This window comes from Watersipora subatra, chromosome 4 (assembly GCF_963576615.1).
Source record: "Watersipora subatra chromosome 4, tzWatSuba1.1, whole genome shotgun sequence".
Taxonomy (NCBI): domain Eukaryota; kingdom Metazoa; phylum Bryozoa; class Gymnolaemata; order Cheilostomatida; family Watersiporidae; genus Watersipora; species Watersipora subatra.
This window is the reverse complement of record NC_088711.1, coordinates 10,801,966-10,816,835: the sequence shown is the minus strand read 5'-3', so window position 1 is coordinate 10,816,835 and position 14,870 is coordinate 10,801,966. Positions and strand designations below refer to the sequence as shown.

Here is a 14,870-nt window from a genome sequence, read left to right as displayed (position 1 = left end):
CTGATGACTATTTTGGCAAACCACATAAGACTTCAAAATGTTCCACTTTAGTTTGTATCAATTATGTACTAGTCAATTATATGTTTGCATGAGGTCAGCTTCCACTCTTCAGGCTAATTGATAAATATTTCAGTTTAATTTTTTATTCATTTATAAGTTCTTGACTTCTGTTTTGAACAAAAATGTTGATCACCTGGGAATTACAAATTGCAGAGGATAAGAAGGGAGTATTTGCAGGTTATACTTTCTGCTGTTACAGGATGATTATTGTGATTTGTATTTTGTACAGTTAATCATTTTTCCAATTATTCTCAGAGGATCGACACGGTTTGTCTCCATTTTAATAATATAGCCTATTTGTTCTACATTATGTGTATTCACCAGTTGAATATACATGTCATTACACAATACATATTGTATGATATAATGGCGTTATGAGAAAAGGTACTTTTATCTTACTAACCATTTTATTATTTCAATATCCAAAAAAGTATCATAATATTGTAATCAAGACAACAGAAATAAACAAAAAATCAACAGATCTCCTGAGATGTGCTCCCAGTTTGTTGTGATTGCCTCAACGTGTTTGAGTACCTGAAATGTACAAAAAAGTTATAAGTTTCCCACATCATAAAAACATGTGTTAAACACTAAACTTTCATAGAAGGTATGTAAATTCTAAAAAGAATAATTTGATACCAGTTTAGGTTTTTAGTAGCCTCCATATCCACCGCCATATCCACCCCGTCCACCGTATCCACCGCCTCCATATCCGCCACGTCCACCATATCCACCGCCTCCATATCCACCATATCCACCACCACCATATCCACGACTGTATCCACGGCTGTATCCACTGTTATATCCGTAACTCTTGTACCCTCTACTGCTGTAGCCGCCATATCCACCACGACTACCATAACCACCACCTCCGTAGCCACCACCTCCGTAGCCACCACCTCCATAGCCACCACCTCCATAGCCGCCACCTCCGTATCCGACTGCAAGAGCTAGGCAGAGAGCCAAGAAGAGTGCAAGGACTTTCATTTTTAGTTTGGAGTCTGTAAAATTAATACCAAAAACATATACAACAGGTAAACATTAAGATGAAACTGTCAGTGACTATGTGCACTCGCTACTTTAAAGTCTTCATAAACAGTAAACTTCTGAAAGCAGGGTTTTGAATGTGAGGTAATAAAACAGTCTCAAGTCATTGCATGCTTTAACAATAAATAAAGCAATTAACAATTTACAGTAGACACCTGCCTTGTATTGTCAAAGAACCTTCTGGTTACTTCTGCTGTAGGGAAAGGTGTGAAGTCTTAATTGTTATTTGTCTCTTTATATACCTCTGGCTGTCTTGTTTTTGCCAAGCTTTAATAACTGGCACTTTCTCCTCTCGTCATTTGTTTCTTGATTATTCTTTCAAGTTTGGTTGACTGCCAGACTGCTGCCATATTCACTGGAGTACCACATTAATCTCAGTCCTTTTACCAATGATTCACATATATTGACACCTTTGATCATCTCATGCAATCACTTAATTGGCTGAATTTTCTTGCATATCAGTGCCAGAATCAACACTAAAAGAATGTTTATATCATTAATATGCTATTTCTATCTAAATATTAAAAGTTTTAAAACATTTTATCAATGTTACAAATAAGGAACGAACTCTAACAACCAACTTCCTTTACCCGTCTATTTAAAGTAGCCTTTCTTTGTATCCTTTTCAAAAGGTATGTTTGTTGTTGCAAGAGACTTATGATTCCCACTAGATAAACTCCTAAACATTCTGTTATCATTAATAAGAGTGTGTTTATATATCAGCAACCATAGATGCTTTCTATATATTTGACTTCAGTCTATACTAAATTATATCAAATACAATTTAGTATGAATTGGAGATTGTATCAAATATATAAATGTACTAGGTGAATGCACAGGTGATACAAAAGTTTTTGCCCAGAGAATCTATTTTTAATCAACATATGCAAAATTTATAACATATAGAATAACAGTTCTTGTGAGACAAGAGTTATTTTGACTGTCAGACTGTTGCTATATTCACCAGAAAACCCCATTGATCTCAATCCTTTTACCAATAGTCTACATATATTGACACCTTTGATCATCTCTTTTAATGGCTTAATTGGCTGAATTCTCTTGCCTATTAGTGCCAGAATAAACACTAGTAGAATGTTTATATCATTATTATGCTATTTTTATCTATATATTTAAAGCTTTCAAATATTTTTGAGGAAATAATGAACCGGACGGACCCTAACAACCAACTTCATTTATAAGGAAGTATTCCTATTTAAAGTAATCTTTCTTGTAATCTTTCCAAAAAGTATGTTTTTTGTTGCAAGAGACTTATGATTCAACAGATGAGCTCCTAAAAATTCTTTTATCATTAATAAGAGTGTATTTATATCTCAGCAACCCTGAAGGCCTTCTATGTTATTTGGCTTCAGTCTATCCTTGGTGATTGTATCAAATATATGCAATCTGGCTTGTTTATCTTAAATCATCAGTTATAATGATTTATGCTGTTTTGAAATTCTTACTGGAGTTTATACATAACATATAGAATCATTGTCCTTGAGAGACAAGTGTTACTCAGCACCCACTATGGCTCTCAATAAAACTCTAGCAGCCGGAATTTAGCTGTCATTTCTTTATCTGGTTCTTTTATATCCATTTCCTGAATCTTATAGATTTTTATCCCACGATCAAACGAGCGGAGCAAAGTTTGAGAGTTTTTATGATAAATGCATGTGCACACAACTTACGAAAATTATTCATCAACAACGTTGCAGACCCTTGCATCAAAATCTCTTCAACAAATTTAACCATTTTTTGTAGAGTTGTTAAAGTATAATAACGATACAAAACACATATGAGCCTATTTAAATATGTTACCAAGTCTTTGAAAGGTTACCGCAATATCTTAAAACTAACCCATCTGATCAGATTATACATAAATAGACAGATTAATTTGGCCAAAAATCTTTATTAAAACTGGCCAAGCCTTACTTTTATCAAAATTAAGACCGGCAAACAAAACGCCGAGCGACAGAGAACAGAACTATTAAGTCGTGCGCATTTCATGAAAAAATAACGTGCACATTTCACTAGTCTATAGCATTGTCGAATTGCCGAAGGTTTCTGTAATTAACGTAGAAGTACAGAAATCGTGTCTTTTTTGCTGATTTCAAAGAAAATGACATTTTGGACACTTTTGAGTACTTTGGTATTCTAACTGATGTCCAGAGCAGCGAAAGTAAAGGAAATGACGATGGTATTTTTTTCTAACGATTTTTATGAGTTTATTACAATATTTAATTATAAGTTTGGATGACTATTGAAGTCTTACAGTCACACTAACAACATTGATGATGGGCAGTAATTTACTGTTATTATTTTTTCTAAATAGTTTTGTTAAATAGATTTTCTAAAAATCTAGGTATATAAATATCTCAACTTCTTGATATTGTTAGCTATGACGTTTTGAAATGTAAAAAAAATTGTGCATTGGTTTTCTATTATTACTAATATTATTAGAATAACCAATATTATTAATATAGTTATTAGTGCATTTTACTTCTAATATTGGCCAATATTGTATTTCTCCTATTGCAGGAGGAGAGATATAAACATATATAATCTTTTCCTTTCATTATTGCTGTTTGTTGTATATAATAACACCTACACCCAGTACATTACAGCTACCATTGCAGTTATCCTATTGCACTGCAGTGTCATTTGACTGCTAATATTGCATTTCTCAACCATCAGTACCCTTTCTTTATTCCAATATCACTTTGGTCGTGGGCTGTATGACAGTGAATTTCTAGTTTATGTAAATGCAAAATCATTGAACTGTTAGAGATCGTTTACATAAAATTCTACCCGAATATACTTTAATTACAGATAAATAATTATTGATATGGAAGGTCAGCACGAATAAAACACGATTTGAATATTTACTCATAAAAAATCATTGGCAAAGAACAAGACTTTACGGACATAGAATGGGGTCTCCAAAGTTGGTAGAAACATGGCATGACATCAATGCAACTCTAAGAAACCACAAAATATATGCACCATGTTCAAGTTTTTCAACTAGCGAGACAATTTAGTTTTTAAACATATCTTGAAAATAGCTGATATCAAATACTGTCATGATGGTTCAATAGCTACATTCATCTAACACTGATCAATGAACTCATATTGATTGCAAGCAAACTGTATTTAGAAGGAATCAATCATGCCATCATGTGATTTGTCAATCTGTGTGTAAATTACTAGTTTACCATGAAGTCTGTTTATTTGAGCTGATGGTTCAATAAAAGAAGCAGTTTTTACAGGGTGTTTTAAAAAACAACAAAGTTCAGGAATGTCTTGTGTAGCAACCTGATTTTTGTTGATATGAAGGTATTTAATAATTTTAGAATGTGATTGTTTAATTCTACTGACCACCTTGAACTATACTTTTCTATGACCCACACAAATACATGTAGATGCTGGTTATACTAATTTTTTTCACACCATAGTAAAGATTGTATAAAACAGTTACAATACCTGCAGGGTCTCATGGCTAGTTTCCACAGGAATGTATAAAACAGCTACAATGCATGCATGATCTCACAGTTAGTTTTTTTTCAACTTCTTTTGTCAGCTGATTAGCCTTAGTAAGCAGTAAGTTGAGTGAGATAAGATCTCTATGTCTAGTGAACTAAGAGTTGACTTTGGAACACTGTCTGTCTATCAACTTCTTGTCTCCTTGCGAATATTATTTTTATGGGTATATATGTTTAATATATAACATTCAATACAATGTAGAATTTCAGAAAGATTTTCACAAGTGTTTTTGCTTTAATTAATAAGCACCTGTGAGTTGGTTAAAAGTACGACATGTTTCTGTCCTAATTAACAAAGCTTGAATTGTTTCACATCTTTGAAAGGGACCACCAGGACTGATTAAGCTGCTTGGGTGGTCCTAACACTGACCAAGAGCTTTCTTCACCTCAAAATTGGCTGAATCAGAGAAAAGTCCTTGGCAATATACCTGAGGAGAAATGTAGGTGTAGGAACTGCCTCAAGCTTGGTTCAGATCAATTTTTTTGATAACCCATTGTGCGTTCCAATTCGCATGAGCAGTTCTGTTCTCAATAATTTGTGATACATAAGATTTACGAGAAGCACATGACTGTGCGAATTGCCCTTTGGCCAGTTTTAAAAAATAACCTGACATCATCACGAGCGTACGATTGCACACTATGAAAATGTGAATCACAATTTTAAGAACATGTTCAGAAGAATGAAGCAAATATTGTGGCTAGAAGAATAGATATGGACAATCATAAGTATTTATTCTGATACTGAAGTGACAAACAGCCTTTGTTGATGTTCAGTATTCTGTATATTCAACAAAGTTCAACAGTACTTTGAGCATTCACTTCAAGATCTTAGCTATTCCCAATAGGGAGCTTGTCTACTGCTGACTTCTATTTAGGCAAACCACATTTGGCGTGCAGATGTTATTGCTCAGACTCAATTTTCTAATTTTATTATATATATATACACATATATAAAAAAACTATATATTATTGTTAGAAACGCCAGTTTCATAAATAATAATAAAGAAAAAGCACTCAATACACTATGTGAAGAGTGAATAATAGTATAATGTATAAATCCCTACTCTCTCCATGCATTTCTATCGCTGACGACTATCTTGGACAAACCACATAAGACTTCAAAATAGTCTACTTTACTTAGTATCAAGAATGTACTAGTCAATTATATGTTTACACGAGGTCAGCTTCCACTCTTCAGGCTCATTGATAAATATTTCAGTTTAATTTTTTATTTATTTATAAGTTCTTGACTTCTGTTTTGAACAAAAATGTTGATCACCTGGGAATTAAAAATTGCAGGGGATAAAAAGGGACTCTTTGCAGGTTATAGTTTCTGCTGTTACAGGATGATTATTGTGACTTGTATTTTCTTAACCGGTAAAGTTAACCATTTTTCCAATTATTCTCAGAGGATCGACACGGTATGTATCCGTTTTAATGATATACCTTATTTATTTTACATGATGTGCACTGGCCAGTTGAATATACATGTCATTACACAAAGTAACATACTGTATGATATGTATTGTAGGAAAAAAGGTAGTTTTATCTTACTAACCATTTTATTATTTCAGTATCCAAAAAAATGTCATAATATTGTAATCAAAACAACAAAAATAAACAAAAAATCAACAGATCTTGTGAGATGTGCTCCCAGTTTGTTGTGATTGCCTGTACGTGTTTGAGTACCTGAAATGTACAGAAAATGTATAAGTCTACCAAAACATAAAAACATGTGTTAAACACTAAACTTTCATAGAAGGTATGTAAACTCTAAAAAAGAATAATTTGATACCTGTTTAGGTTTTTAGTAGCCTCCATATCCACCGCCATATCCACCACGCCCACCATACCCACCGCCTCCATATCCACCACGTCCACCATATCCACCGCCTCCATATCCACCGTATCCACCACCACCATATCCACGGCTGTATCCACTGCTGTATCCACTGTTATATCCGTAACTCTTGTACCCACCACTGTTGTAGCCGCCATATCCGCCACTACCACCAAAACCACCTCCTCCATATCCGCCACCTCCGTAGCCACCACCGCCGTAGCCAGCACCTCCGTATCCGACTGCCAAAGCAAGGCAGAGAGCCAAAAATACTGCAAGGACTTTCATTTTTAGTTTGGAGTCTGTAAAATTTATACCAAAAACATATACAACAGGTAAACATTAATATGAAACTGTCAATGACTACATGAACTCTCTACTACAAAGTCTTGATAAACAGTAAACTTCTAAAATCAGGGCTCTGAATGTGAGCTAATAAAATAGTCTCAAATCATTGCATTCTCTAGCAATAAATAAACTACTTAACAGTAACAGTTTAGACTAGGCACCTGCTTTGTGTTGTCAAGGAACTCCCGGGTTACTTCTGCAGCTGTAGGGAAAGGTGTGAAGTTTTGACTGTTTTTCGTCTCTTTATATACCTCTGGCTGTCTTGTTTCTGCCAAGTTTTAATAACCACACCTTTCCCTCTTGTCATTTGTTTGATTTGTAGTCGTTCAAGTTTATCTGCTATATTTGATGAAGTACCCCATTAATCTCGGTCCTTCTACCAAAAATTCACATATATTGACACCTTTGGTCGTCTCATGTAATGACTTAATTGGCCGCATTCTCTCGCCTACCAGTGCCAGAATCAACACTAATAGAATGTTTATATCATTAATATGCTATTTATATCTATATATTCGAAGCTTTAAAATATTTTTAAGGAAATACTGAGCCGGACCCTAACAACCAAATTCCTTCATGTGTCTATTTAAAGTAACCTTTCTTTGTACCCGTTCCAAAAATTATGTTTGTTGTTGCAAGAGAGTTATGATTCTCACTAGATAAACTCCTCAACATTCTTTTATCATCAATAAGAGTCTATTTATACCTCAGCAACCATAGAAACTTACTATATTATTAAATTTTGGCTTCAGTCTATACTAAATTATATCAAATACAATTTAGTATGAATTGGAGATTGTATCAAATATATAAACATACTAGCTGAATGCACATTTAATACAAAGGTTTTTGCCCAGAGAATCTATTTCTAATCAACATATACAAAACTTACTGTTCTAACTTTTAAATGAAAATGTTTGTTTATTTCTGTGTGTGTTTGGCAAATGCACAATTCAAACATTTGACAGCTTGCAAGATAGCTAAAGCAAATTGTCAAAAAAAAAGTTCTTATGCTACACACTCGTTCAAGATTTAAAACAGCTTATAAACAGTGGCAGGTAATGCAGTTGTCATTGGCTAAGTTTCTTCATCCAATGAGCTTGAGTAACTTAAACTAGTCAAAGTCTTTACTATAATAAGAGTTGTGTTCATCCTTCTATCTAGGCGTTAAGAAAAAAGATTGCACCTCACAGAAATTGAACATTTACATTCGTTGGACACACAGATATGAAGGAAGTGCATTACCACTAACTATTAAACCATTAGCCACCTTGCCGAGGCTTGGTATAATTGTACAGTAGTCGCTCTTTCAACCAAAATAATCTGTTACAGGAATGTTTGCGTTATAGGGATTGTACATTATAAGAACAGTAAAATACATGGAAATTACCTAATTCGTTCCAAGATCTTTCCATATTTACCCCTTTGGCCAGACATAAAGGAAAAACTTGACTTAATTTTTTTAATTTGTACCACAATTTTTAAGCCGTACCACAATTGTAGTATTACTGGCTTGCATGGAGAACTTTTTTTCTCTGATCAACCTCACTGCTTTTATAAACCATGATCGGGGTAATCTTACATTAAGTTGATGAAGAGCGCCCATCTTCAAAGTTTGTTTTATTACAATTAACTTTTTTTCTAAACAGCAAAGTCTATTCTGCAAATTAAAACTAATAACAAATATTTTATACACTTACAATAAGCAGTACAACAAAATATTTTAAATGTAAATAAGCGGTAGGCTACTATCTGTTTGTCGTCTATTCGTACCCAGAAGGTCAACGTTAAAATAAAAGATAACTTCCGACGGTACTCGACACTGATTGATCACCTTTCAAGCGTTTATGAACAATTATGCAGCTACTTATTATCCGATTTGTCAGCACATCTGAATCTCATCTCATGTCATGAAAGCTGTATACATATATATAATGTCATGTCATTTTTTCTCTTGCAAGTGCCGTGAGATAGATTAACATTTAAACCAAATTTGAAAGCTCGCCGAGCTTCACACTTTATGTTAAATGGAATTTTTTATGTAGTACGAAGCAAAACCTTTACATAAATTATTTACGTTATCTGGAATTTACGTTATAGCAGGTATGCATTATAAGGGTGTCTACTGTACTTATAATCGTTACGGGTCATGATCTCTCCCACAATCATGGTCTTCAAGCGCACTAGCGTTAGTATTAGTGTTAATTATTCGAGACTACTGCAAAGTGGTTGGGTAATGTAATGGTTAGCATGCCAGACTGCAAAACCGGTGGTTCTGAATTATATTCCAGTGCGAACTGGACATACGGATGACAGAATAACACAAAAACACTGAGATCCATATATATATAGATATGCAATCTGTCTTGTTTATCTTAAAGCATTCGTTATGATGGTTCGTACTCTTTTAAAACTCTCGCTGCAGTTTGTACATAACTAGGTGAGAACTCCGTTTTTTTCCAGAGGCCGCAAGAAACAAACGTTTACGTGACCTTCTCGGTACACATTGGCAGTAAGTATTAATTGCATGTAAATAACTACTCATTAATTTATTTTATTTAATGAGTAGTACATTTGTATAGCTGTATTATAGACATCTTTGTATAGGCCGCAGAACTCAGGACGGTGCTTTTTAACACGGCAACAACTTTGCTGTTTAAAACGGAACAGTGCGGTTAGGCACTGTAAAGAGTCGCGCTAACCGGAGATTTCTGTTAATGCGTCCTAGCGGTGAAAGGAAAACAACAAAATTGCCGCACCTTTAATTAAGCTGCTTGGCTCAAATTGTCACACAAAAGTAGCGACTAATAGTCCGAAATTACGATTTTTACTACTCATATTAATTCATTTGGCTTCGTACAACCGATTGAAAAAAGAAAGATTGCTCTACAATTTATTTACTGTTACTACTCATATTAATTCAGTTCGCTTCGTACGACCAAAATTCGTATGATGATAAAAGGAAAAACCGTTCTATAAGGCGAACACACAATTACACAGACAGGCAGACAATGACTGCCGTTTATATAGTAGATTTATACTACTCATATTAATTTAGTTGGCGCACTAACCGGAGATTATAACCGTTGGGCACTGTAAAAAGGCGCGCTAACCAGAGATCACGTGATTTTTGTGTAAAAACGATGAATAGGTTATGTATAGAGGCGCACTAACTGGAGATTTCCTTTAATGCGCCCTAGCGGTGAAAGAAAACACCACAGAATAGCCGCACCCTTATATATAAGCCGCATGGCTCAAACCATCAGAAAAAAGTAGCGGCTAATAGTCCGAAAAGTACGGTACTCTATAAGGCGGACACATACACAGACAGACAACGGTTGCCGTTTATATAGTAGATATAGAATAACAGTTCTTGTGGAACAAGAACTACTTTGACTGTCAGACTGTTGCTATATTCGCTGAGGTACTCCATTAATATCAGTCCTCTTACCAATAGTCTACATATATTGACACCTTTGATCATCTCTTTTAATGGCTTAATTGGCTGAATTCTCTTGCCTATAAGTGCCAGAATAAACACTAGTAGAATGTTTATATCATTATTATGCTATTTTTATCTATATATTTAAAGCTTTCAAATATTTTTGAGGAAATAATGAACCGGACGGACCCTAACAACCAACTTCATTTATAAGGAAGTATTCCTATTTAAAGTAATCTTTCTTGTAATCTTTCCAAAAAGTATGTTTTTTGTTGCAAGAGACTTATGATTCAACTGATGAACTCCTAAAAATTCTTTTATCATTAATAAGAGTGTATTTATATCTCAGCAACCATGAAAGCCTTCTATGTTATTTGGCTTCAGTCTATCCTTGGTGATTGTACCAAATATATGCAATCTGGCTTGTTTATCTTAAATCATCAGTTATAATGATTTATGCTGTTTTGAAATTCTTACTGGAGTTTATACATAACATATAGAATCATTGTTTTTGAGATACAAGGGTTACTCAGCACCCGCTATGGCTCTCAATAAAACTCTAGCAGCTGGAATTTAGCTGTCATTTCTTTATCTGGTTCTTTTATATCCATTTCCTGAATCTTATAGATTTCTATCCCACGATCAAACGAGCGGAGCAAAGTTTGAGAGTTTTTATGATAAATGCATGTGCACACAACTTACGAAAATTATTCATCAACAACGTTGCAAACCCTTGCATCGAAATCTCTTCAAAAAATTTAACCATTTTTTGTAAAGTTGTTAAAGTATAATAACGATACAAAACACATATGAGCCTATCTAAATATGTTACCAAGTCTTTGAAAGGTTACCGCAATATCTTATAACTAACCCATCTGATCGGATTATACATAAATAGACAGATTAATTTGGCCAAAAATCTTTATTAAAACTGGCCAAGCCTTACTTTTATCAAAATTAAGACCGGCAAACAAAACGCCGAGCGGCAGAGAACAGAACCATTAAGTCGTGCGTATTTCATGAAAAAATAACGTGCACATTTCACCAGTCTATAGCATTGTTGAATTGCCGAAGGTTTCTGTAATTAACGTAGAAGTACAGAAATCGTTTCTTTTTTGCCGATTTCAAAGAAACTGACATTTTGGACCCTTTTGAGTACTTTGGTATTCTAACTGATGTCCAGAGCAGCAAAAGTAAAGGAAATGACGATGGTATTTTTTTCTAACGATTTTTATGAGTTTATTACAATATTTAATTATAAGCTTGGATGACTATTGAAGTCTTATAGTCACACTAACAACATTGATGATGGGCAGTAATTTACTGTTTTTATTTTTTCTAAATAGTTTTGTTAAATAGATTTTCTAAAAATCTAGATATATAAATATCCCAACTTCTTGATATTGTTAGCTATGACGTTTTGAAATGTTAACAAAATTGTGCATTGGTCTTCTGTTATTACTGTATTACTATATTAATAATATTGGTTATTCTAATAATATCAGTGCATTTTACTTCTATTATTGCATTTCTCCTATTGCAAGGGGAGAGATATAAACTTATGATCTTTTCCTTTCAATATTGCTGTTTGTCATGACCAAACACTTTATTAAATAGATTTTCTAAAAATCTATATAAATATCACAACTTCTTGATATTGTTAGCTATGACGTTTGGAATTGTAAACAAAATTGTGCATTGGTTTTCTATTACTACTAATATTATTAGAATAACCAATATTATTAATATAGTTATTAGTGCATTTTACTTCTAATATTGGCCAATATTGGCCAATACAGGCCAGGAGCTGCCTCAGGCCTGGTTCAGACCAATATTTTTTATAACCCACCGTGCATTTCATTTTGGACAAGAAGTTGCATTCCCAATTATTTGTGATACAGCAATTCGCAAAAAGCGCATGACTTCTTGAGATTTGCACTTTGGCCAGTTTTTAAAAAATAGCTTGACATCGTCACTACCATACGATTACTCATTCTGAAAATTTGGATGGCAATTTGAAGAATATATCCAGAAGAATGAAGCAGATATTGTGAATAAAAGAATAGATATAGACAATTATAAGTGTTTATACTAATACTGAAGTGACAAGCAGCCTTTGTTGATGTTCAGTATTCTTTATACTCAATAGATTTCAACAGTACTTTGAATATTCACCTCAATATAATATGCAGTATATCATAGTGTTGAATGTGATTTTACTAGATCACTTTTGCATCCAGGTAAGATTGTTAAAAAAGCAGTTAGTCAATATGAGACAAGAGATCATCATTTCATGAAAATTAATAATGTGTTTACTAACAGTACTTTGAACATTCACCTCAATATCTTAGACATTCCCAATGGCGAGTTTACCTACTGTTAACTTCTACCTGGACAAACACAAACTTGATGTTCAGATGTTATTGTTCAGACTCAATTTTCCAATGTCTTTATATATATACAAATATATATATAAATTATATATTATTGCAACTCTAATTTCGTAAAGAAGAGTAAAGAAAAAGCACTCAATACACTATGTGAAGAGTAAATAATAGTATAATGTATACATCTCTTCTCTCTATACATTTCTATCGATGACGTCTATTTTGGCAAACCACATAAGACTTCAAAATGGTCCACTTTAGTTTGTATCAAGTATATACTAGTCAATTATATGTTTACAGGAGGTCAGCTTCCACTCTTCAGGCTCTTGATAAATATTTCAGTTTCATTTTTTCTTTTAAAAGTTCTTGACTTCTGTTTTGAACAAAAATGTTGATTACCTGGGAAATACAAATTGCAGGCGATAAAAAGGGAGTCTTTGCAGGTTATTGTTTCTGCTGTTACAGGATGATTATTGGGACTTGTATTTTCTTAACCGGTAAAGTTAATCATTTTTCCAAATATTCTCAGAGGATCGACACGGTTTGTCTCCATTTTAATAATATACCCTATTTGTTCTACATTATGTGCGTTCACTAGTTGAATATACATGCCATTATATTCAAAGCTTTAAAATATTTTTAAGGAATTACTGAGCTGGACCCTAACAACAAACTTCCTTCAGGCAACTATTTAAAGTAGCCTTTCTTTGTACCTTTTTTAAAAAGTATGTTTGTTCTTGCAAAGTTCTTATGATTCCCAGCAGATGGTTTTCTAAACATTTTTTCATCATTAATAAGAGTATGTTTATATCTCAGCAACCATAGATGCTTTCTATATTATTTGGCTTCAGTCTATACTAAATTATATCAAATACAATTTAGTATGAATTGGTGATTGCATCAAATATATAAATATACTAGGTGAATGCACATTTAATACAAAAGTTTTCGCACAGAGAATCTATTTCTAATCAACATATACAAAACTTACTGTTCTAACTTTTAAATGAAAATGTTTGTTTATTTCTGTGCGTGTTTGGCAAATGCACAATTCAAACATTTGACAGCTTGCAAGATAGCTAAAGCAAATTGTCAAAAAAAAAGTTCTTATGCTACACACTCGTTCAAGATTTAAAACAGCTTATAAACAGTGGCAGGTAATGCAGTTGCCATTGGCTAAGTTTCTTTACCCAATGAATTTGAGAAACCTAAGCTAGTCAAAGTCTTTACTATAATAAGAGCTGTGTTCATCCTTCAATCTGGACATTAAGAAAAAGATTTCATTTCATCAAAATTGAGCATTTACATTCATTGGACACACAAATATGAAGGAAGTGCATTACCACTAACCATTAAACCATTAGCCACCTTGCTGAGGCTTAGAATCATTGTACAGTAGTCACTCCTACAGCGTAAATAATCCATTACAGGAATGTTTGCGTTATAGAGATTTTACGTTATAAAAACAGTAAAGTACATGAAATTGCCTAATTCGTTCCAAGATTTTTTCAAACTCACTCCATTGGCCAGACAAGAAGGAAAAACTTGACTTAATTTTTTTATTTTGTACCACAATTTTTAAGCCGTACCACAAGTGTTGTATTACCGGCTTGCAGTATTGCAGTATTACTGGTTTGTATTGACAGCTTTTATCCTTTTTCTGATCAATCTCACTGGTTTTATAAATCATGATTGGAGTAATTTTAAAACAAGTTGATGAGGAGCGTCCATCTTCAAAGTTTTTTTTATAACAATTAGTTTTTTTCAAACAGCAAAGTCTACTCTGTAAATTAAAACTAATAAAAAATATTTTATACACTTACAATAAAGCAGTAGGCCTACAACAACATATTTTTAATGTAAATAAGCGGTACTATCTGTTTGTCGTCTATTCGTACCCAGAAGGTCAAAGTTAGGATAAAAGATAACTTCCGACAATACTCGACACCAATTGATCGCCTTTAAGCGTTTATGAACAATCATGCAGCTAGTTATTATCCGACTTGTCAGCACATCTGAATCTCATGTCATGGAAGCTGTATACGTATATATAATGTCATGTCATTTTTTCTCTTGCAAGTGTGGTGAGATAGATTAACATTTAAACCAAGTTTGAAAGCTCGCCGAACTTCACACTTTATGTTATATGGAATTTTTACATCTTACGAAGCAAAAACTTCACATAAATTCTTTACAGTATTTTGAAT

At 33.4% G+C, this 14,870-nt stretch overlaps 2 protein-coding genes across 2 annotated transcripts; both read right to left on the bottom strand.

Moving 5' to 3' along the window:
* Window positions 1–711: 711 nt before the first annotated feature.
* On the bottom strand, window positions 712–1,047 carry LOC137393913 (keratin-associated protein 19-2-like). The gene has a single exon (XM_068080627.1). It carries the CDS (start codon window positions 1,045–1,047, stop codon window positions 712–714), a length of 336 nt encoding a protein of 111 aa, XP_067936728.1.
* Window positions 1,048–6,453: 5,406 nt separating this feature from the next.
* On the bottom strand, window positions 6,454–6,774 carry LOC137393912 (keratin-associated protein 19-2-like). Its single transcript, XM_068080625.1, has one exon. The coding sequence runs from the start codon at window positions 6,772–6,774 to the stop codon at window positions 6,454–6,456; it is 321 nt and encodes a 106-aa protein (XP_067936726.1).
* Between the last annotated feature and the right edge of the window lie 8,096 nt (window positions 6,775–14,870).

Coding starts and splice junctions, on each gene's coding strand:
- LOC137393913 (XM_068080627.1), bottom strand. CDS start 1,047: ATGAAAGTCCTTGCACTCTTCTTGGCTCTCTGCCTAGCTCTTGCAGTC.
- LOC137393912 (XM_068080625.1), bottom strand. CDS start 6,774: ATGAAAGTCCTTGCAGTATTTTTGGCTCTCTGCCTTGCTTTGGCAGTC.